Source organism: Rhea pennata, chromosome 8 (genome assembly GCF_028389875.1).
Source record: "Rhea pennata isolate bPtePen1 chromosome 8, bPtePen1.pri, whole genome shotgun sequence".
In the NCBI taxonomy this organism is placed as follows: domain Eukaryota; kingdom Metazoa; phylum Chordata; class Aves; order Rheiformes; family Rheidae; genus Rhea; species Rhea pennata.
In genome coordinates, this window is record NC_084670.1 from 25,473,581 (window position 1) to 25,499,471 (window position 25,891).

General features: G+C 35.2%; 1 protein-coding gene across 5 annotated transcripts in view; it reads left to right on the forward strand.

Annotated features, from left to right (window-relative positions):
* Positions 1-25,891, forward strand: part of DENND1B (DENN domain containing 1B) — a 169,268-nt gene that overhangs the window by 31,886 nt on the left and 111,491 nt on the right. For all 5 annotated transcript variants that reach the window (XR_009959096.1, XM_062581396.1, XM_062581393.1 and 2 more), the window contains exon 3: positions 15,027-15,070. Coding sequence is in view for 4 of the 5 variants with exons in the window: in XM_062581396.1 (XP_062437380.1) it covers positions 15,027-15,070 (44 nt within the window). In the remaining variant the exon portion in view is untranslated. The remainder of the gene's footprint in view (positions 1-15,026; positions 15,071-25,891) is intronic.

The window sequence follows — 25,891 nt, forward strand, 5'->3', positions numbered from 1 at the left end:
TTTGTGCATGATTTATTTGAGATTCCACTGAATGAAGCAAGCAATAGGCTTTGAGGTGTTCATAAGATAAAATGTATTTTGCACTTTGCCTCACAGTTATTATGTAACAATTTAAGTTGAAATACTGCATCTACATTACCCTTCTTACTTGCCGTTTTGACTAAACAGTACTTTAAAAATTAGTAAGCAAACGTAAGTCTTCTGTTTTATCACGCATGTACATGATTTCAAGGACTGTCTTGTAGTTTCTTATTTACTGAGTATGCTGGAACATAGATCTGCCTCCTAGGTGCCAAGACACTCTACCATTCCAGTTGTTATGCCTTTACATATATTGGGGTGCAGTTTATATCCCCTGTTTTGTTGACTCAGTGCTCACTGGCACATACCTGAGTATTGATCTGAGTAACTATAAATAGCTGAGACAAAAACCTTTGACTTGCTTTTTCTGATTTGCATTTATTTGCCTACGTAAATGCGTGGCCTGTGCTTTAAAATAACTAACCTAGAGCTTGCATGGAAATGCCCTTCTTTGTCTGTAAATGTTCTTCTGAATCATGACTAAGGTCATGCAGTAGGTAACTGGTAGGACTGAGTGTAAGAAACACATGTGTTTTAATTCCCAGTCTGTTACATTTGTCTTTGGCACCTCTTACTGTCTGTCCTGTCAGCCAGGTCCACATTGTGGCTTTATTAAACCAAAGAAGGACAAATGTTGTTAATGAAGCTGAAAAACTATTGAATGAGTAGATCTTTTTCTTGCTGTCCTCCGTAACTGCTTTGTGACTCTTCAGAGCTTTAAAGCAGTTAGAGAAATGCATGGAGAGGTAGGTGCAGCTGTTCCAGGGAGTCTGTTTTACTAGGAGAACAAAACATTTTTCCGGTAGGAAAATACTGAAGAGGTAAATAGCATTAACCTTTCGCCATGTGTGTTGTTCCCCTGTGAAAGTGAAGGAAGAGTCCTCAGTGTGAGAGCATCCCTGGGGGGCTGCGAGTCCATGCTCTGGTCCTAAGAGGCACCTTTGGTGCAGATTCATGGTGCTCTCTGTTCCCTGGGACACTGAGTGCCAAAGCCACTGTACCCTTCTGCATGAGCCCGAGTCCCCTTCTCCTCAAATGAGCCCTAAAATGTATTGTGTGTGGTCACTGACTTGGAAAGTTCTGTGAAGATCCTTTCTTAATGTTTTCTTTGTTTGCTATAGAAACAACAAGCTTTGGTAATTCTTTGTAAGTGGTTTGGTTAGTGATTAGAATATCTTAGTAGGTGCACAGGCTAATGCTAGAGAGAACTTGCAACATAAATGCTGGTGTAAAGGTTGTTTTCTATATCTTCTCTTCTGAACATGGCTACTGGATACTAAAACAGGAGTGATTATCATGATAGAGTGAGAATCTCAGCTGACTGTAAGGTTTATTAGCTGATGGAGTAACACTGATCTTTCTGTAAGCAATCTCTTAACCTGTTCTTCATGTTTTGTTCTTATCAGAACTTCAGTGTTGACTTTTAAAGATTGGTATGTGAAAAACGTCAAAACATTGATTTTCAGCTGCATGCTGCCTGTCATAGACAAATCAGGGCTGAATGCATGTGGTCTGGCCTTCAAAATTTTTTGTTGTTGATTCTTGTTCACATGGAGGGCCCTTGGGACAGATGGCCCCTCACTGTTGACGGTTCGATTACAGTGACCACCCACAGCTTCTGAGGAGTGCGAAGAAAAGAAATTGCTTTCTTTGCCAAGGTGTTTTCAATTCAATTCTCACCCATTAGCCCTGTTTGGTTAAGTTTTGAATTACTCCATCAGGTGACTGATGAGCTTTTTTTTTTCCTCTATGGTATTAAAATAGGTTTGGTGTAAGATGAAAAAATAAGGCAAAAAAAAATTGTACTTATCAGTGCTCCTTCATCTTTATTCAGGTTTAGTGTATCATGAACAAGCAAGAAAAAAAAATATTTAATCAGAAGTACCTGGGAAAGATATTTTTTAAAAGATACTTTAATGATCTTAAATCTGAGCTGTTTACACATATAGCAAACTATGTATGTATAGACTGTGGCTATACAACAGGCTGTTATGGTTTTAGACCTTCGTGTAACTCACTGTTTTCGATTGTTTTAATTTAATTTATTGAAGACTATGTATGAATTTATGAAATGCAGTGTGATAGAGCTTTTGTAGCTGAAAGTGTTTCAGAGCAGACATTTAGAGGAGTAAGAAATAGCCAGGTCAGGTTTGAGCTATTAGTGCTGCACAACTCCCGTTCTTTCCTATGACAACTAGAAAGCAAAAAGCGAAAGATTCAAATTTCATATAGACCATCTAGATTTTAATGGGAGAATGAAAACAAGATAAAGGTGGGAAGTTTAAAATTTTATGTTTTTGTAACAATTACATTCGTTATCTTTTGCACATGAGCTGACTATCACTGAGCAATGCTCTGACATTGTTGCACAGTGTAATCATAAGATGAGGTGAATATATGTGCTGAAAGTAGTATTTCTGCTAATTAAAATGTAATGTAAATAGAATAAAAAAAAACGAGAATGGAGAATCTATTTTTTCATGGCTCTACAGACCAGAAAAGCCCTTCTCACTCGTGCTCCATCCTTGGTTGGAGCAGCAGGGGCAGCGGGCTTGGCTCTGCGAGCTCACTAAATCCCAGGAAAGGTAGGTCTGAACTGGTCAGGGGGAGGAAGCTGGCTGGAAGCTGTGCGAGAAGTGTTTTTGTTGATGTATGTTTTCTGCCAGCGTTCTAATTTGTTACAGATTAATGCTAGATTAGCGTTCATCATGGCAGATGAAAAGCTGGTGCGATTCTGTCATGATTCCTGTATATATTTTGTGTTCATAAGACACTGAATTGAGTATCATGATAAAAGGTTAATGTTTGATAGCAATGGAAGGGAGAAACTGACAGTGCTTTCACTTCTGCTTGAATTCCCAAACACCGAAGCTAGCCCATTTCAAGACTGATCTCCCTGCAAATTAGAAGTGCTTGGATGCCAGGTCAGCGTCTAAGGCAAGTTTTCATACCTTTAAGTCTATTGCTTCCTTTGTTTTCTGCACCTGCACAAAGCTACAGTGCTGGGCTTTCCCTGCAGCCTTCTTTGTGCTCACTGAGGCTGGGCCCTGGGGGAGGAGGAAGCAGAGCCCAGCCCCCCCCCCCCCCCCCCCCCCCCCCCCCCCCCCCCGTGCTCCAGGAATCACCATGTGGCAAACTCCAGTTTCATCTTCTCTAGTCAAGAGGGAGTTTCCCAGCAACATTGTTTTTAACTGGAAGGTGCGAGAAAACTGGACTAATTTCAAGTTTAAAAAAATGTGCAGAAGCATTGAGCTTTTGGTTAATTTTTTCCTCTTTACATTTTTTAGACATACAAGTTGTAATCTAAGATTGCTTTTTGTATCCTTTCTGATAAATGTCTGGTAAAAAATGACTTTGAATATTCTTCTGTTTCTCCCACTTGCTTTACAAGTTCACACATACCTCGAGTTCGATGTCCAAGGTAATACCAAAATTTTTATTTCTTAAAGGGATTTAGGAAGTAGTAATACAGCATCCGTAAGATACTGGAGATATGGTCCCTCATATGTGCCAATTTTTTTTCCATTTTTCTGTATGTAGTCTGTGTAAGTTTCCACAGAGCAAATACAGTGGTTTAGCTAGTGAGATGAAATGTTTCTCAGGGTTGTCTCTCTGGTCAGGCATCCTTGACATGGAGAGCTGAACAGCAGACCACCTCCAGTGGGTTTTGAACTGCAAGATATTTACTACTTCTTGATTAGTGCATATAACTTGGTAATAATGTTCTTGAGCTCTTCTAGATCTTTCTCAAAAATCAATCTTGCAGCACTAATGTAAGAAAATATCACATTCAGAGTTCTTAAAAATATTGTGAGCTAAGAACTCTGAATATTGTACCTTCATTTAAAAGAAAACTAACCAAACAAAAAAGCTACATAAGGTTTCTTATTTCCAAGGTGGTGTAGTGGGATAGCTTTTCATCTTTACAGAACTAGGTGTAAGATTTGTATTTGGTTTTAAATGTGAATGAAGTTAGTGTTGTTCTTTTCAGCCATTGTTCATTTCATTAGATCTCTGCACAACCTGTCTCATCGAGAAGTCTTTGAACAAGACACTAAGGGATAGAAAAAACAGATGTATTCTGTTAATGCAAACCTTCCTCAAACCTTTTAAATGAGATAAGGCATATATAATGCTCACTTCTTGTTCTTTTGCTGCTTCTTTAGTCAGCTTTTATATCCTCATTTTCATGAGCTGTAGTTCACTCATAGTTAAAAGTGAAAATTAGAAAAATAAAGAATAACATTGCAGCTCCAAAGGGCATACATTTGTTGCCACATTTTACGAGCTCATTCTGAAGATGTAGCAGGTAAAAGAAGCTCCTACTTATCTTGCAAAAAGACCAAATGAGGGCTGAACATACTCATTTTATCTGTGCACTTTCTGTGCAATGAACTCTCACCCTGATTAAGGTTTTATCCTGAAGCATGGCTAATAGCATTGCTGCCAAAAAGACTTTTTCTTTGTACCCTAGTTAGCTGAAATGACTTACTGCTCTATTCCTTTGGTGGTAACAAATTCTTGGGCAGAGGGATTGACCTGTAGCTCTGAAGGAAATAGCAAATTTTGACTAAAGTTCTGACCATCTACTGGTTCATAAGAGGGAAAAAGTATTTATTTGCTAGCTGAGAATTTCCATTATACAGAGGGTGTACTGTGAGAATTCTGAGAAACAGCCAGCTCAAAGACCTGTAGTGCTCTCAGACAGCACCATGGACCTCTGCAGGGCAGTAGGTTGAACTACATAAGTTATTAGATGGGGTAGTTTGATATTTGCACTTCCTTTTCACATCCATGAGTACTGAGTACTTTGAGAGGAATCATTATGGTGTTAGTTGAAATTAGGAGTACTTCAAAATAAATCTGTGGTAAATTTTGCAACCATTAAATCTCGTCATAGCTTTTACTGTAAGATGTACACACAGGTCATACTCACACACTTAAATACAGATTGTGATACACTGATACTTTGATAAGGTAGTAATGACTGTGTTTAAATGCTGTAGAGTTGCCGTGATATGTAATAGTGTGAGTAGCAACCAAGTTTCACCTGTTCACATGAGTTTTCATATGAGTTGTGTTTGCATACACTAGAGAAGATTTTGGTGTATATGTTTTGTTTAAAGATCAAATGACTCTTACATTTGTAGATTGTTATCTACAAATCTATTAGCATCTACATCTTTTAAAAACAAGATCTTGAAATGCAACAAATGTGATATGACTACTGGCATCCTGAAACTGTTTTCTAAATTACGTGTCAGTGAAAGGATAAAATTAAATCCTTAAATCCTTGAGCCATTAAATCCTTGAGTAGCTTGAGTTACTTGTATTTTGGGGTACTTTGCAAGAGTAAGTCTTTCAGAAATTATTCTAAGTTGTCAAACAGTTTTCAGCTTCCTTAAAAGCTTACCTTATGTTCAGCTACAGTTAAAAGCTGTTTCCTTGGGAAAAGCTTCCTAGCAAGAAAAAGGTGTTTACATCTTACCTGTGAGAAGTCAGTCTTCATAATTATGTTTCTGAATTTGAGAGAAAAGTTATTGATATAAAACTCACTTTTCTATTTTGCAAATGTGCAGCTTGCATTCTTGCAACTACTGTAACTATAACTGAGACAGACTACTGAAATGTTCTTTGCCTGTTTTCACTTTGTGTATAGGACAACAGTGTTGTCTGTTCATTGACACAGTTGTCGTTTAGTTCCCCCTTTAGTTTCATAAGAAAAGTTAAAAGGAAAAATGTTGAAAGTCACACTTTCAGAAATTCTCTTTGGGTGCCAGTGAGGGTTTACTGCTAAAATAATTAATAATTAAACAATAATAAATTAATAATTTTAATTAATAATTAATAACCAGAGTTTACTGCTTAAATAATTTTTCAAAATGGGATATAAGCCTTTCGATGACTTGAAGGAAAGATGGATGCCATTGGTGTTCATGTGTAAAAAGGGAGGGATGGTGTGAGGAAGGGAAAGGAGATTCAAGATACTCTTGCATTATAGCCAGATTGTAGGAAATTTTTAAAGTTTAGTCAAAGTTCAGCACCTTGCTAAAATGTGCTATTGAGATTACTATGTAAGCACTTAGAAACACGGAATAATTTTACTATGTTAATATATAGCCATAAAAGCAGGCAAATGTAATTCTTGAAAGTCTTTCTCTTTCGTAACTGATCTAACTGTAAAATCACAGTATCTGAATTTTAAAATTGCTAGCAGTCAAGGAACTATTACCCTGCTTTGATTGGATAAAAGCAGTCTGCTTTCAAGAAGAATATATATATATATTGGTTTAGTATTTTATTGTCTTGTATTTGTTTGCTGAAGTAGCAGCTGTTTGAAACTAGCAGTAATTTAGGAATGCAGATGAGTGGATAAAGTGCGATCAAAGAAGTTATGGGTGAAAGATGTATAGGATGTATATACTTGTAGTATCCTGACTTTTTTTGGATTTGAATACTGGTAACCGTGTTGTAAGATATCGCTTTTAAGGAGTAGCTCTACTCCACTTTCTTTATCTTGATTCTTAAAATTTGGTATAGCTTAGTAAATATATTTTCTATTCTTTAATGAAATTTTTGAGAGAGTAGTTGCCTTCTGTAATAAGTTTTCTGTGAAATAGAGTAAGAACAGATCTAACGTTCCTGTAAAGCTTTTTTTTTAAATTCCTTTGATGAGCAAAAAATACACTATGTAATTTGCATAAAAGTGTACTTTCATGTATTTTCTACAGTGGCACCTTCATTTGCATATTTTCTTTAATCTGACATTTTTCAAGTGTCAGAGAAGTTAGCAAGTGTTCCTTAGTTTCACTTTTTTAATGAAGTTTCTTCTATTTATTTTATCCATATCCTTCCTTTTGATTACTGATGCTTGGAAAATGCTGTCACTCCCTTCCTCCCTATTCCTCTGTGTCACTCTTCTTCTCCAGCTGCTGGGATCTGCTCCGCTTTGATCCCCCAGAACCTTGGAGCTGCAGGACCACTTTCAAACTCAGATCTGCCCGCCAGCAGTCTTCTAGCACACCTCTGGCACTTCATGTATGAAATTGCTAACAAGAAATTTTAATCTGATATACAGAAATCTTTTCTGCAAGAAGTATTTTTTTTATGAGAATGCTGTTTTTTGTCAGATGATTTCATTTGTGAAAACGCATATTGCTTGTTACAGTTGATCTCGTTTTGTTTCCAAAAACTGTTGCAATCATAAAATACTCTGTTGATTCAAAAGCACCATTTTAATTATTGCTGCAGTTTATTGTTTAAAGTATATAGCTTATTTTTATCTTTGAGCAATAGCAGTATTAAAATTGTTTTAGAGAACTTTTCTTACTGAGAACTGCTTTAACAAAATCAGTTGTGCTTATTGTTTAAATATCTGTGTTTATAAATTCACTGCTTGAGATCATGATATCATTTCAGCTTTATTTTTGCATTCTTATATTCACAGAACAACAACTGTCTGGAACTTTTTTCCCACAAAAAAGAGCAACTATCTGGCATAAGCTTTCCTCTCCTGCCTGCCTTTTCCTCACTGCTTTCTTTCACCACCCTCGTTCCTCCTGGCCTCAGTCTCTTTTCCCCCTGCACCAATGGCTTTTTTCAGTGAATATCTTCCCAGCATTAGAGAAAATATAGCTGGAGGGATACTGAGCGGTCATCTAGTCCATTCTTCTGTCCCAAGATGTGACTACTTGGCAGTTTTTTTGGTCTATGCTGGTCTGTTTAAAAACAACAAAAAAAACCCAAAACCCCCCCCCACAAAATCCCTCCAACCCCCCTTCCCCCCTCCCCCCCTCCCCCGATAAGATTCCACCTCTCCAGGCAGAATAGTAAACTACTTAATTAATCTGTTTCATTTTATCTTAACTATGTTTTACTGTCTGAAATTATTCTCTGTTACTATCAAGAGAATTACCTGAGATGATGTTTCTCAGCGTGTGTTTGTAATTTCTGTTCCATTACTACTTGAATGTGTGCTAATTAGGCTATCTTGTTGTATTTTTAGGTAGGATTTATAATCTGCAAGTTTGATGATACTGAAGAGTGTTTTTAGTTTATATCTAGTTTCTCCTGAAATTTTGGAAAAGTTATATAGCTCAGTAAACTTTCCCTCTTTATCTTTAGTATTTCTGAATGCACTAAATTTATAATTTACTCTATTATGAGAAATGTGATTTTTATATTTTCTTGTTTGTTACAGAAGTTGCAATTTTTTAGAAGTGGTTTTTGTAAAAATATGGATGACATGCTCTGTGAGGTTACCTATATAGGAATAGATTTTTGGAGAAGAATTACTTGCTGAGGACATGCATTTTTTCTTCATCATCTTTTAATGTGTGTCATACTAGCTTGTATTTTTCCTATGAAACAGTTCAGAATTACAACATTTTGAATATTTTTCTTCTTTTTTTTTCTAAGTGTTGCATGTGACCCATTTTTCTAATTTTATATCAGGTGTACTATACTTTAACTTTTGATCCCTCAAGAACTCTTCCATGATTTTCTTTATTCAGACTTGTACCAAGAATTTGCAGGACTGAAAGTTGCATCTACTTCTAAACTCTGTACTCAGGAGGTTACACAGTTCTTTTCTAAAGCTTATTATAAAAAGTACTATTTAAAAATATTTATAGATAAACTTACAAGATCATGAATGATGCAAAAATAATCAGACTGTAATAAGCCAAATTCCCCAGTCCCATAAGTTGTACCTAGTGATGTGTGCATGAAGTTGCAGCCTTACATTGGTGAAAAAAATTGCATAGGATACTGCTTCATTTTCCTATTATCAGTCCTCAGAACAAAGCAAAGGAGGGAAATCTTTGCTGGCGAGGATGTAGATAAGTCAGTCATGTCAGCAGTCTTCATCTGGGTATTGTTAGATGTACTCTTCAGACCGGCAGCTTTCTCTTCTTGCTTTCATGCTGACGAAGGAGGAGCGTATAAGTGAGTCCGTAATTTGAGACTCTATATATTCAACAGTGTAATGGGTATATAAGCATATATATGTCTTTAGCGCTTTGTTAAAGATTGGTAAGTGGTTCAAAATAGTCTCTGAACTAAAATATGTTTTTATCTTACCTCTGTGGGAAATTCATAGAGGGGCCCTGATGAGACAGTCCTGCTTCAGAAACTAGGCTGAGGGCCACGTGTTTTTTTTCTGTGTCATAGAATCATAGAATTGGTATTGATTTAAATTATGTTGTCTATCCAACATGCTGTTTCTGATGAGTGCTAAATTTTGCAAATTAACTAAATTTGCATTTACTTTAAACTCACGTTGATCAGAGAGTATACGGGGGTTAATGTGAAAAAAAATTCTAAATCAGAAATTTCTGACAATAGCAAATACAGGAATGTGCTACTTCGCAGAGCAATTATGTTGACTAGATACATAATTTTGATCAAATTAGACTGGACTTGGCTCATCTTTCACATACAGAAGGCGTGATAGTCTAGCCAAATGGGGAAGGTGGACACTTGCATTAGAATCCTTTTGGAGCTCTTAAAGTATTACGGCAGGGAAGACTCAGGGAATGATTTTTTTTTTTTTTTTTTTTTAAGTGATTGCACTGTAACCTACTGTGTTGCTGTCTTCCTATTGTACCAGGCAGACTACTTGTTTTTCTGTAGCCTGCCATGTGATTATGATGAAACTTCAAGAATGAAATACTACTCTTTAAATAGCAAAAAAGGAAAACAATTATTTTTTTTAAGTTTGCTTATGAAGAAGAGTCTCTTTTTAAATGTGGATATTTGAGGCTTTAGAAGTTGTAGCTTTTATGGTGTATATCAGCTTTCAAAGTAGATACAATATCTAGGATATTGTTTCCCTGTTTTTACAACTTTGGATTATCTGTTCTAAATTGATTAGCTTCCTCGCATTTTTAAACTAAGCATGCATACAACATGTAAAATAAATTTTCAGATAAAATGTTTTTTTCAGTAGCCAAAGCACCGTACCAGCATTTTTTCCTTTTTACCTTTCAGACATGGATAATGACAATATGCAGTGTTATTCTAGTTGCATCATTAAATTAAAAGTATCATTATAGCAAAATTTTAATTAAAACTCATGACCTTTACTTAAATGCTCCCTTTCACAGATTAAAATTTTTGTCATGTAGCTTACTGCAATCCTGTAGCAGTTAGTGATCTTCTTCAGTTTTTAAGGATGAGTGGCATTCTTCTCTCAATAAATACATGCATACATACACACACACACACACACACACACACACACACACATGCATATATATTCATTCACACACATATCTGTATACACACAGACATAGAATCATAGAATCAGTAAGGTTGGAAGGGACCTCTGGAGATCATCTAGTCCAACCTCCCTGCTCAGCAGGGTCACCTAGAGCATGGTAGACAGGGTTGCGTCCAGGCGGGCCTTGAACAGCTCCAGAGAAGGAGACTCCACAACCTCTCTGGGCAGCCTGGTCCAGTGCTCTGTCACTGTCACAGGGAAGAAATTCCCCCTCACATTCACGCAGAACTGCCTGTGCTTCAATTTCTGCCCATTGCCTCTTGAGTATATACATAAATGTTCCATTAGTTGCTTACTGCTCAGAAAGAAACATGAAGCTAGTAAATACTGTATAGTGTCATGCTAATATACTGTGCAACCCATTCATCCATTTTGAGATGTGCTTGTGAGATTCATACTTTACATACACTTTCAAATGCTATATGATATGTTGCAAAGGAATTTTAAAATATTTTAGCACGTGCTGTGTGTATATATTTGTAAGAAACATGGATTGCCCTGAATGCAGTAGCCACTGGAAGAAGTAATGCATGTGTGTGTAGGTGCGTATATATGTTTACATGTGCAACATTCAAGCATATGTGCTGATTTAGGTGTGCACTTAACATGTTCTTCTTGTTCAGTATATTTAGAATTGATGCTAAGCGTGTGTCCTAATTCTGTTAAAAATGGAAAATGAGGAGAAAATCAGTAGTTCAGCAGCTGGCTCTAGCAACAGCTATTTCTGAGCAATTCTCATCCTCTCACCCATAAAATCAGCATAAAATTGACCTAACATTGCAAGATCAGATGGGGTATCTGGAAAATAAACCTCAGAAGAAAACTCAGTCTTGTAAATCTGAAGATAAAGTACATAAAGTTGCAGAATCGGATTATACTTTCTCTTTTTTTTCCCCCCGAAATCAGTACCCTTTTGTTTCTTCTTGTGCAGCACTTACGAGCAGTTGCCACAAAGATGTGTCAGATGCTGTCAGATGTGTCTGCTGCCAAAAGCAGAAACAAACATAATATTTTTTAAAAAGACCAAACTCGGACTCAGATAATTCTCATAAAGTCCTAAGGCTTTTTATAGGTATTGAGGTTTGGTTTCAGAAAGTGAAGGAATAGAAAGAATATAGTAATTACTTTTTGAGGAATAAGTCATATCCAGTTTCCTTTTACTTGCTCTATTGCAAATACCTACTAAAATAATCAGTTAAAAGCCAGTAATGAGAGGTGTATAATTCTTGCTTTATTTTTAACACAGTTTTTTTTTTTTTAATTGAATTAGGAATATTTTCTTGATAGTTGGCTGTTTTTTAAGGAAGGAGTATTTCAGAGAATTACTTTTACTGTTTTAGATTACATGAATTTAATTATCCTCTCATGATTTATTGTAGCTTTTGGTCTTAAATTCAAAGAAGAACGTAGAGAAAGAAAATAAATGGTATTATACCTGTAGTTCAGTGAATTGGCATTTACTTTAAAGCTGTTGGGTTTTATTATTTTTAGTGAGAGAATTAAAAGTAATATCAGAGAGCCTTAGTATGAAATGAAAATAGTGAAATGAGAGGGACATTGGATTACAGTCACAAGATTTATATTTGTTAGCGTATTAGGGCACAGAAGAACTTACTGGAGCTTATCTTGTTGCCAGTAGGTAAAGGGTGCTGTTGTGGAATGTGATTCAACTGCACTGATGTTGTTAAGAAGGGAAGATAATACACATTTTGTGACCAAAGAAAAATAAGTTATTAGATTCAAGCTTTACTTAATTCTAAGATTATACAATGTTTCTGATTGTGTCCTTTTAAAATTAAACTTAGAAGTTGTGCTATTATGATGTATTTCCTCTTTTTAAAGATTAATGGTTATACTTCTATGATGAACAATAAAAGAAATAAATTACAAACATTCTTTCAAATTTAGAAGTTTATATAATAACAATCTTTATAAACAAAAAGTATTGAAAAATAAGCTTTTAATTTTATTACTATGTTGCCAAAGTGTTCACTAAACACTGATTATGTTGCTGTATTTAACATCTCCCAAAATAATATAATCCATTTCATTCTTAAGCAGATGAGAGCTCTCAAAGTGAACACATTGCTGGTAATGCTTTGTACCTCCTTAGTCAGCATGCCTGTTTACAGAAACTGGCTCTCTGAATTTTTCAGTAGAAGCAGCTCTGGATGGTAGAGCCAGAATTCAGGAACTGTAAACAAGAAATGGGTGATAGTAATAGATGTAACTAATAACCAGCTTGTATTTCTAAGCATTTGCAAATGCTTAAGCCATCATTGCTGCCCAGTGAATTAGTCTCTCTTTCTTCGCCTCTACAACTTCCCATCTTTACTTTTTTCTTCTGTATTCTGGCACAAAAGCTAAAGTCTTGACTAGTTGACACTAACTTGAAAAAAATCCTAGAGTTTGAACTTGATTAGTTCTCTGATCTGGTTCTCTGTATAGCCACAGAAATATCTGCACTGGCGTGAGGGAGAGGGACAGGAATAGCTGATGGTGGGAGAGCAGTGGGATTGCCTCTTTGCAGAGAAATTTGTCCATTTGTTCATGGACATACGGCCTCAGCTATGCAAGCAATTTTAAGATATTTTTTGATTCTGCACAATTTCTGTTGTTTTTTTAGCAAGTAATTTATATATTATTTGATATTCAGAATTTGATATCTGTTAGCATGTTTCCTGCTCTGTGAATTTATCAATAAGATCATTGTTTACCTGCAGTAAATTTTTTTCATAAATTGGAAAGCAAGTATGAAATACAGTTCGTCAGACTCCTATTGTATCTGGCCATTATACATTTTTGTGATTTAAATATTCAGAAAACATCCTTGGGTGGCTTTACATTTTAAAAGATGACTGTATTTATTAGCTCTCCTTAATATATTATTATATTGAGTGCTACTCACTAAGTATAGACAGCATTTCTCTCTTGTTTCTTATCTGCCTCCAAATGTTCTTGTTCCCCATAGTAGATAGAAGAGAACTCTTCTGTAGAGTATATAAACTTTCATAAATAACAAATCTAATAATCACAGAGTATCATAGAATGGTCAGGTTGGAAGGGACCTCTGGAGATCATCCAACTCACAGCATAGCCCGTGTGGGGATTGAACCCACGACCTTGGCATTAGCACTACCACACTCTAACCCACTAAGCTAAACCTGCTGCCAACTGTAGAACCCTCCCCAGATGTTAGTAGGAGCAAAAATATGGCTGCTTAACTGTTCTCAGCCAGACAAATTGGTAAGGCAGACCTAAATTAGGTTGTTGATTGATGACATGTTCAGAATGCATCTTCCACAGTTTATTTAGCCTAACATCTGGAGCAGAATGCAGGAGGAATGCCTTGCTTCAGTCTTCAGTGTGCTCTGTGCTGTCCAGTGACAAATGCAGGCATGGGAGCTGCTTCTAGAATAGTAGAGATTGCATCAGTGACTGGGAATGAAAATACCACCGGTGATGATGTTTCCCCTCCTTTAAAGCTTCAGTTTGCAACCTCCCTACCTTGCCAAAAGTGGACAACTCTCTAGTTCTGGGGTAAAATACAGCAATAAGAATGAAGTTTCTGATTTATCAGGTAGTGCTAGCTTTAGAGACTGATGTGAGAAATGGAAATCTGAATATGTTTTAGAGATCTTGTTTTTTCGGAAGACAGGAATCCCAGCAACTTCCAAGGTAGCCAAAATGCTGGGATTGTCATCAGGCTGCCTTCTCCTGACTCTTGCTTGCAAGTTTCTTTATTTGTTTTATTGCCCTCCGGCACCTAGACCTGTAGTCCACAGTGTAATAAGTATCTGGGGTATTTGGCTGGAACATGAGTGGAAACCAGAGAACTTGTGTTATAATCCAAGTTTTGACACTGATTTGTTCTTTATGTTTATTAAGACAGGTAATTTTATTTTCAACATGTAAAAAAAAATGGTGGTTCTAATTTATTATATAGTAATATTGTGAAGCTTAGTGAATATTTGTGATACAGTTTAATATTAGAAGTTAGGGAAGATATCATAGGAGATTAAAAGCTCCAGGGGGATAAACAGCAAAGTTGCAAAGTTACAGTTCAGATCGTTGTTTTAGATACATACAAAATAATATTAATTGTAGGCTAATGTATGGCATAAGTCATTCTCATTGTTTGCTAATTTAGAATAGGTTAATGAAAGCTTGAAGTTTTAAATGTTTCGGAAAGGAAAAGTGTTCAAGTGGATTAACCAGTACTCTCAAGGTTTTTCATTATATTTGTATTTTCTTTAAAATTACAAGTAGCATTTTTATGTACCTTGTATAAATTTTATTATTTCAGTTTACATCTTTCCTTCTGTGAATAGAAAGAAATTTCTTATCACGTTATTTCTTAATTAAATTAATGTGAAAATTGAATACCTACTTAAAAAAAGAGATACTCAAAGACTAAAAGGAAAAGTTAAATATGAAAGTAGTTCAGTACATAATAACCTCTTATTGTAAAACAATAAATATATAGTTTCATAAATATGAAATAGGTCTTTCTTCCTTTAGTTTTTAGGTGCATTTTTCCAATTGCCTCAAAGCTTGAAGCTAAGCTGGAGCTAAGCTGACCCTCTCTTTAATATTAATGTACTCTGACTGTAATACTCTGTTCCTTTGCCTCTGATTAATGCTGTCTGTCAATTATTTACAGATCCAGTGGTACTGTGGAAGTTCCCGGAGGACTTTGGAGACCAGGTTGGAAACATGAGATTGAACTTTTTTTTTTTTCTCTATGTTAGAATAATAATAAAAAGCTCTCCTATTCAGCTGTAGAAAGGCAGATGCTAATGATATCAGCAAGGAAGTCTTCACCCAACTGGTGGGTTGGTAATTAGAATGCATTTGTGACAGGAATATGCAATAGTAGTTTTGAAGTACTGTATATAATTCTAGCTTTCTGTATCACCTTATTTTTAATACAGAGTATTCTGTTAGATGGTTCTGTGGAAAGTGTTGGGGCTTTGTCTGTTGAAGATGGAATGTGCGGTAAATTTATCAAGAAATCTTTGCAATTAATCTTAGGAAGCCAAATGTTAATATAATAAATTTTGTATCAAAAAACAAATAGAAAAGCTGAACAGCTCCAAGTAGTTTGATATGTAGTTTTAATATCAAAATCTTTGAGTTCTGTTCCTTAATCTTTTATAATGCACAATTTTGTATTTTTAATTTATATTACTTTAGCAATACCCTAGCTATTTAGTTCAAGAAGGGGGAAAAAAAAAATTCTTATAAGAGACTGATCAAAACTTACAGATTCTGAAAGCATGGAAACTCCAGTTTTTATCTCTAATTAATCCTCAATGGGAAGTTTATACATACTGGACTGCAAGAATTACTTCAGAATTCGTAAGAATAGCAAAGCTATTAATTAAATCTTTTGAGTAGATTATTTTATTGAAGTTATTAATACTAGAAAAGAATAGTTATTAAATTTGAATATTTTATCAGCTTTGTGATGATTTTTTTTCCAATTTAAATATTTCTATTTTTTTTAAAGAGAAATACATAAGAAAAACCTTAATAGAATACATGTCTCTGAATGTGTGTCTTTTCTCTTCTTTTTAGACTGATATTGAGTCAAACATATTCTTCATTAATAATCTCACCACAATAGATAATCTGGAAATATCTTTGAACAGTAGATAAATCAGTGAATTTTTTGAAATCAATAATACAAGATTCTGTAAAGACAGCTGTAAGGTAGTTCATGATGAAAAGGAATAAATGTACAAACGTAGAAGGTAGAATGTCTGGTTAGGGAATAGCATAAATCAGAAACGTGCACTGCTTATACTGATAAATGGTATGTGAGCAAAGTGTGCTGTTATATGTTCTTAGCTAGACATCTAGCAAATTTTGATAATTTTCTGGAGTGCAGAAAAATCTTCAGTATGATTTAAATTCTGTTTTTCTGGTTTATTTTGTTCTTTTTCTTTTCCCTAAGAAAGACTTGCTCTAAAAAGGGAAAGATTGAGAAATTATATATGAAGAAAAATGGGAGCTTATTCACTAAGGTGAGGGTTATTCAATGAACAGCTGGTGTAGAAATATGATTAGAAGATGAAGGCCACTAAGACTGGAGGGGATGCATATAAAGATGCAACAGACATAGCTAATCTATAAAAACATGAGTACCTCAGGCAGCTTATCTGCCTTTGGGCTCTGAAAAAATGGTACTTACACCTGTCTCTATAGTATGGGGAATCTGATATTGCAGGTAAATAGCTTGCAAAGGATGGTAGTAATGCTTCTGAAAAACAGTACATTTTAACTCTCTTTTCTGCAAAGGAAATTTTGCTATTATAATCACTGTATCTAAAAAGAATATATAACTGCTTCTATAGCAAGGCCTTGAGCCAAATAGCTCAGAGAAATGAGCAGAAGCCTTCAGAGTGTGTGTGCGTGTGTATGTGTTGAACTCAGTAGGTTTGGATTGGAAATACAAATTTAATCAGATTTATTGATTCATTTTTTTAATGAGAGCTTAGTAAAATTATCAAGGTTAATTTCAATGAAGTTTGTTAGGAGAATATTTCAAAAAAAAACCAAAAAAATACTCTTTTTCCTATTTTCCAGTCATTTCTATTTTAAATGCAAAATGTGTGAGTTAGTTTTTGGATGTATCCCAAAGAATCATCTTCCCTAAAATCTAAGGGCTGTCTGTTTGCACAGTGATGTGATAACAGTGGGCAAAATATTTTCTTCTCTTCCTGATTTTTTCTACAGTTTATCATGTCACCTTTTTGTTGCTTTCATAATGCAAAGAAAACTTGTCTATGCCATTTTGATATATTCCTCTTTCTCATATTCTTCCTTTCAGTACTTTTCAACTTTTCAGCGCTTACTTATTCACACACATCTCTTATTCTTTTGGGTTGCCATTTTCTTTTATGCTATGCAGTATACTACTTTGTCTCCTGTTTCTCAGATGTTGAGAACGCAAATGCAAAATCTAGTTTTGCAAAACATTTTATAGGACCCTATAGAAACTGTGCATGATCAGAAAAAAGAAAAATAGTGATGTATCATAATCACTTATACTTAGTCGATTAAGTAAAGAAGATGTGAAGCCATACTTCTGGTACCACCAAAGAATTTGCAAAATTTTAGATTTTTCTGCTGTGCCCAGACTGCAGGCCAACGCCTTTTTTTGTAGCTGGTAGTTCTTTAAATGCTAGAACAAGAAAGAACATGGGGAACTCTCCTGAAAAAAACAGGAATGTTAATGAAAAATAAAATACTGCAATGAAGGAAATGAAAAATACCATTTTTTGCTAAGAGTATTTCAGAAAGCTTTTCTTTTGATGGTGTGAATGTAATTTCCTTTTCGGTGACTCTCAAAACCACGAAGTAAACAATGAAGTTGTGGTGAGAAGGACTCTAAGTACATATTACCGCAGTACTGTTCCAAAGAAAGACTTTATTAAAAAGAACTCCAAAAGCCAAAAGAGCTAATTAGTTTGTTAAGATACCAGAGTTTTATAACTCATAGTTGTTCTGAAACCACCAGTATAAAAATGGTTTTGACAATGTCAAATGTCCAATAATCTTACCACCATAGAAAAAAATTTGAGGGTTCTTGATTTGAGCCTGTGTAGCTCTTCAGTTGGTACGCTTATCCTCTCGAGCTCGTATCTGGATGAGGAGTAGTCATTTAATGGAATATTCTTTATTTAAAATCTATTTTTGAATGTGTATGCCTGCAAGCTCCATCCTGTGGTGTATTCAAAACTCCCCTTGAATTCAGTGATTTTTTTATGATAAAAGATGCTTTTAAGCATCTTGAGGGTCTCATTTTGTTTATTCAGGCTGGTTAGATTGGAGTTTAATTTTAGCCTTACAAGCCCATTTTTGAAAGAAACTTTATATAGAAAAAATAATAATGCTGTAATTTCTGGAAGAAACAAATCTAGTTGTTTCTAGAAATGAAGTATGTTTTTAAGTGTTTTAAAGAAGCAAACTAGATTAAAACAACATTTATAGAATGAAAATGTTATAATTGTTTAAAATAAGTGTCTGTGCAGAATACACGTTATAACTTCATAGTGTCACCCTGTAGAGTTCTAGCAATGCTAGCTGTATTTTCATGCCAGTAAAGTTAACGGCAGAAGTCCTACTGATGTCAAGCATGGCAAGATCCCCCTGGAAAGGCTCTATTCGTAGCTATTTTAAAAATAAAAATACCTAAGCTCTGAGTCACTTCATCAGGTTAAAACACTCCTGGGAAAAGTAGTAGTGTCAGCTGAAGCAAAGGACAGCAGAACTGCAGTGATAGCGCTGGAAAGAATTCTTGGCTCCTTCGGTGGCAGTGCAGGTTTCTGTTCAAGTGGGTATGCAGTTGTGGCCTTGAACAGCAACATGTGGTTTGATTATTTACCATGAGACAGATACAGGCAGTTCGTATGTGTATACTTACACAGTGTGTATGGTAATGCCATAAATAGGATTTTGAATAACCTTTATAATTACAATTTCAATACTGTAAAGGATTAGACTTTCAAACTTCATTGTATGTTACTTTTTAAATGTTTGTATTTATGAAAGATAGGACAAAAAATTAAAAAACCCATATACTAGGGTTTTTTCGACTGTTAAACGAGGCATTGCCTTACTTCTAATGTCTGTGTTGTCTTAACCTTCAAAGGATGTGATGTCTAGTGCTTCTTACAAAATTAGTTATTTCAGTAATTTTGGATAGTTTTTTTAATCTGTATGAGATTTAGTTACTTTTTAATGTGACTGGTTATTGGTCCAAAGTGACTTCTGTAAGTTGGCCAGAGTCAGTCTATGTGGTTCATGGAAAAACTGGTCCATTGGATAGTTCTTTACCGCTCTTTTGTGTAATCATGTAATAACTTCTTTCTGTAGTTTGCCACTTACCTGCTGGTGAAAACCATCTCACCAGAAAGACATTTCTAACGGCTAATAGGGCAGGAAACATTCTTGTGATTCAGTGATGTGAGGTATGACGAGGCATTCTTGACTGAAGGTGTGGATTAAAAAAGAGAGACTTTGCATTAGATTGTTAGCTAGGTTGCGTATTTTATCGTATCTTCTCTTGCCCTCATCTTTCTAAGGAAAGCCATCTGTTTTTTTCATGTCAGACTTTCCCAAACCCGGCGAGTAACCAGTAAAGAATGTGATGTTCCATGTGAGGCATCTGTACTGTTTCATACAAAGTCGTTATAATGTTCTTTGTGTTATTATCTCATTTTTTTACATATCTTAGCATTTTCATTTTTACCACAGCACATTGTGCCAAAATCACTGATGACCTGTGAACAATAAACCTTAGTTCTTATCCTGTAGTGAACCAACTCTTAAAGCCTGATATTTATATACATAGAAATCTGTCAGATTTTTGTGCAAGGTATATACAATATGTGTGTATGTGTGTACATATGTACGTCTATGTGCACACACATACATGTATAAATATCAGTTATGGGCTGAATCCTGTGAAGTACTAAATACATCAGCTTTCCCTCAGCAAAGCAATGATCTCACACTTTACTTTGAATGTATGTATCCCACTAAGGTACATGGACTAAATTACCTATTGGCAGTTAATTCTAGCTTAAATTAATGTCATATTGGAGCCCAAGTGCTTAGTTTCTTTCAGGATGAAATCCTTAATTCCATGGATCATGGCAGCGGTTATATGAATAAGGGCAATGTGAAGGAGATCATTTTCTTTTCTGTAAGATTTTAAAAAAATACTAGAGTACTTATAACAAGCTAGATTTTAAGAAGCCAGCTAAAGTCTGTTGCCTGGGTTGAAACAATGTGTGGAAGGCAGTTGTGATAATTTTGTGCTTCTATGTGCTCTCCTAAGAGAGCAGCACGAACTCAGGAGGTACAAGACTGTTTACATCCTTTTCAAGGCTGCAGGCGTGCTGTTAGAGGATGCATCTCACTGTCTTTTTTGCATTTGATGGCTTTGTTCTTTTATTCCAATGAGGCATTAAATACATGTTTCAAATGTTCATGTTAACTAGATAGGTAGTTGCTTTGGTTTTATTATTTTCATTATCAATTTTTAAAGGGGAGGAGTTTGAATTCTTTTTGTACATTAATGTTTGATTAGTATTTGAGTATGTGTGTGTGAGAAAGGAGGAATCAATTTAATAAGCTTGCTGCATTCCAAAATGATTTTTGTCTGAATGTTATACTTGTTTTTTTCAGCTAAGGATTAAGGACTTAGTCCTGTGTGACTTTGGGGAAAATAATAGACCCACCTGAGAAAATGACAACTTTCTGCCTTCCAAATAAGCCTTCTCAGGTTAAGATAGTTTCCTGTGATTTCTTGACACTTCAGTTTTCATCATGTTTTAAAAACACACTGTTTATATTGGAGAGTATTGTATCTGTAAAAATGGAATGCTTTCTGTATATGCAAATCATAGTGGTAGAATACCAGCAGAAAAACATTCAAAGGCATGTTTTTAAATAGAAGTAAGTTGCTGACTGCATTGTTTCAGTGAAAAATGCCTGTCCTATTTTGATAACTATTCTGTGGAATAACTACTCATATAGACATGCTGGGAACACCCAGGATTACTGAGATACTAAAACATTCAAGATATAAGTATTGCAAGATACATTCTAAATTTTTTTATTCATCCCAACAAAGAGCATAAATCATTGAGACTTGTTTAAAAAAAAAAAAAAAGTAAAAACCCAAGGCTAAAAATTTGATTTTCTTGAAATTTTGAGGACAGGTGGCAGCTTCAAGTATACTTGTTTTCAGGATTGCAATGGTTTTGTTTTATAGAGCTTTTAAGTTAAAAATGTTGAACTTGATCAGCATATGGTACTGGCTAGCCTCATCTCTACCAGCTCTTTTGTTATCTTGTTATTGTTATAGGTCTTAATGACAGTTGTAAGCTATAGTTCTGGATGCAGGGGTTAGTCCACCCTGGGGAGGAGAGGGAGAAACAGCAGTGTGGATTATGGAAATATGAATTGATCTAAAAAGCAGCCCTCTTGTAACAGAATGGGGCTCAAAGAAAGACTGGGGAGAAGCTGGTGAAAAGACGATGGAATATGATGTGAAAATGATCATTTGAATGCTTTCCTTTTCATTCGCAGCTGCTGTGTTCTGGTGAAAAGGCATGCATTTGTATATCTTAAAGCTGGGTGAAAAAGGGCCAGATGAATGGAATTACTTGTTAGATATGTTTTCATTTTGAGTCAAATTATGTGCATTTTAATAGACTGTAGGCATATGTTAGCCATTTTTATCATACAGCTGTAATACTGAGGGACTACATTTTGTAGAAATGCTTTTTCCTGTGTTTGTTCAAATAAGTACAGTATTAATATTTGACTGTCCTTCAGCTATACTATTATCAGCCTACAGAAAATAACTTAGAGGTTTGGCTTATTCCTACATTCATCAGCAACGTGCCAAACAAAGAAGAAAATATTAATTCATGATTGAAACAGTGATGACAATCACTTGGAACATTTTCCAGAGAGCTTGCCAAATTATCATGTGTGATGTTGTTGTTGATTGACCTCAAAAGCCTTCAAACTGTTCCAGTCTCACGTCACCTTATTCCTTAGTCTGTACTTCCATATACTTTCTCATCCACAGGCTTAGTTTTTTGCAGTCTATTTTGGTCTTCGTTATGTTGCCTCTGTCTTTCTTTCAGCATTGCTCTTGTTTCTCCGAGTTTACCACTGCTCTTTGAGGAATGTGTTAACCGCTGCAGCCTCTTTTCATATTAGGTACTGAATGTAATATTTCTACATCTTATGTCTGGTTCTTGGCTCGCTGCCTTTCTTGATGTTGTTTTCTGCAGAGCTAGGATAGCATTCGAGGCATATTGGTTCACTCTTACTGCTGCAGGTCTTCAAATACTTTAAAAATATTTTTGTTAAATAACTTTATTTTACATGCTACTTACATTAGGAAAGTCTCTGGGCTCAAATACCATAAATCAGACACACTGAAATCAGGGAAGCAGGGCACTCCAGTCCCAAAGAAAGAGACTAATCAGTTTGAAATCAGGAGCTGGAGAGGCTGAGGAGTTTGCAAGCAGCAGGGAGAACAGGGTAGGGCTGGTAAGTGGCTAGACCAGCAGGTGAAGAAGTCCAGAATATTTGGGTTGGGATCATGGATGAGGAATAAGAGAAGGCGAAGAAGATTGAGCCTTGGACAGTAGATTCCCTTTATTTGCTTCTTCCCTAAGTGGAGGGGCTGAGTTTGTCTGCAATTAGTAATAAATTTAGGCATATTAATTGGTCAACATCATGTCTCTGAATTTATTATGTATACTTGGTCTGAGTTCTTGAATTTTGCACTAATCTAAAATTAGAAAGAGGGAAGACCTCATTCAGTTTGTAGAGAAATTCTGAGGGAGGAAGATTTTGTTAAATTTCAGTAAGTGTGGTGAATACTTAGGTTAGATTTGTGTCTTTCCTGGTCATGGACAGATTCATTCTTTTGGATCAAAGTGAAGAGGCTGAAAATGTAGCTGACAGCATCTAACAAGCCAATAGTTCCTTGTCCTTCCTCTCTTCCTGTTGGAAACTTCCTCCATCTCCTCTTAGCAGTTGAAATTATATTTTTAGGAACTCCTTCCCTTCCTTAAGTGTAAAGTTAGCCACGTAGACTTACTGTATGCTAGAGGTCTAAGCTATGTTGAGTGACTTTATGCTGAAGTGGCTCAGGTGCAGAAACACCATCATGAGGTTGTAGAGCGGTAGTCTCAAAGATGAGACTACTTATAAAGTGTCTCAAGCCAGTTATAAAGTGAATGTGTATTGCATATTTCCGGTGGGGACATTTTATTGTATGGCTGCTGTTTTTATTTTTTGTGGAAGTCATCGACCTGCTTCTGTTACTACACGTTTTTGTTGTTATAACTTTAAAATTATGGGTTTTTTTGCTTCTTTCTTGTTCCTCTTTGGTGGTTTTATTTCTTCACAGTTTTCAGTGCTATCAATGAAACCTGAATTCTGTACTGATAGACATTGTTTCTTCCAGACCCCTTGGAGTGACGTAGTGACTCTTGTTAAGGTGTGCTATAGTAAAGCTTAAGTTTGACCTGCGCTGCCTCTGAAATGAGAAATCTATTTTTACATATAAATACGCATTTATATGTAAATATATAAAAATTTATATGCATATTTATAAAAAAATTACAAATATTTGTAATTCTGAAACTATATTCTTAGCAAGTTCTTTAGAAATGACAGTTTCCTTTCTCAGTTCCTTCCCTTTTGGCTACAGATTCTTCCATCGGAACAGATTGAGCAGTTTCACTACCCTTTGTGGATTCTCCTGCTTCTGCGTCACACTGGTGCAGCCATGCAAGCCAGCAGGCTTGCAGGTTATAGGTGGTATTTAGTTGTAGATTATATGTTGATAGGATTATGAATTTAAGGGTGGGGGAGATTAGTCAAGTGTTTAGCTTTTGAACTGTCTGATCTTTGTTTACACCCCTCTACTACAGGTATTTTCTTTGGGAGCAGTACCTGAGTTGTCCATTAATTTATGTAATAATTAAATACTTTTGAGTTCGTTTACTTCATAAAAAGGAACAATTTCAAATGTTTCCAATTTTATCTCTTGTAGTCATAATGTTTGTTTGCTTCTACTTCTGAAATATTCCTGGGTGAAAATTTAATGGTTAGAAAACTAAGGAACTCTGAAAGCATAAAGATGGATTTCAGACAAGTTGTTCTTGTTTTTTTTTACCTATCAGACTACAAGAGATGTTTTATGAACAAAATCAAGACTTTTTACTGAGAATCCTAAGAGGAGACTTAAGTTCTTTCAAGTAGTTGACAAAAGCGTTTGTAGGTTGTACATCCAAAAGTCTGGCTACTGCAGCTCTTCATTGAAGAGGCAGCATGGTGCCATGTATAGATAGAAAACATTATCTAATTTATAAAGTAAATCAATTTAGCCATTTTCTCCCTTCTACTTCAGAAATCATTCTCATTTTCTTCCATCTGATTTTTGGGTCTGGTTTCCTAGTTGCTGAGTATTGTGGCTCTTCTGTCTTTTCTACTTTCCATCAGAATTGCAGCTGTTTTTTTGTTGTTTGTTTGTTTTACACCTAGTACTATATATATTTTTGAATTTGAATATACAGATTTTTAAAGTATATTTTACTTTTTTTAGGGAAATGCATTTTCGCTATTTATTATTTATAGGATATTTTTGTAGTTTTGTTTTCCTTTTTTTAAGTTTCTTGATGTTTCTTAAATTGCTTTCTTAGTTGTTAACTCAAGGCTACTGTTAACAGTCTTAGATGATATATGCTGTTGAGCAGTGCTGATTATGAATTTGTCTTTTTTTTATGATTGATATTTAATGTATGATGTTCTTTCAATATGTATATTATTTGCAGAACCAATATAGATACAAAAGAGTAGTCAGGAATGGATCATCATAGAATAGATTTTTTTTTCTCATTGCTAATATATGTATATTATATATATACACACACGTATAAAAAATTTCTGGTTCCTTGATGATTGAGAATGCACATATGAACATTTTGACCTGAAAGTCAAAATATTTATATATGTATTCTCTGTATAACATAACTTTTGAAAGATGGAAACATGAGCTGACCTAACTTGAGAAGAAGCCTCCTTCTTGAGGCTTAGTGTTGGCCTTACAAACAACATTCAGAAGAATCAGGTCACTCTTACCATACAAAGCCTTGTAGTTCATCTGGATGCCAGCGAAATGGGAATCAAACTTGTGCTCAGCAATAGAATTTATATTCTTTGGGTCAAAATAATCTATAATTTTAGGAATGTATACATAGTTTACAATTAAGACTTAATCTTTCTTGAATCTTGTAGTGAAAGTTTCTGTTATTTGGTCCAAAGTCACCTTCCCCTTCTCTTACTTGCAAGGGATGTGTGTGCTCTTAAGTACTCAGTATATCAGGACAGAATTAGGTGTCAGAAAATGCAGCACTATCCACAACTTAATCCAAAAATTGTGAGACAAAAAGAGCAGGTCTATTCTGAGGGAATTGAGATTGTGCAGATAATTTCTTATCTTCTGGGAATAGAAGGTGTCACAGCAGGTACAGTTTAGCAGGCACATCCATGTCTCTGTGTCTTAACAGCCAGATAGCCCTGAAACATTTATTTCATGCTGTTATTGTACACCACCACTTTAGATCACAATTGAGTTCAGCTTGTGATGCTACACTACAAATGAAATGCCACAGGTTTTTGTTGGACTGCCCCGGTAATTATGACTAGCAAATCAAATCTGAATAGATTTTAAGGAAAAAATTCAAAAAAATTGTGCATAATTTGCCTTTATACTGGGAGGAAAGATTACAAAATTGATAAAATACATTGAAGAACAAAAGCCAAAATCCAGAGAAGTCACTAACTGCTTGCTTGTATTCCTTTGAAATGAACAAAGTAGGACTCATTGCTAAGTCTGGAAAACCTTTGTTTCAATTAGTTTAAAAAAGTTGAAAAGTGTATTGCCTATGTTATGGAGTGCATTCTAGTCTCTTCTTTACA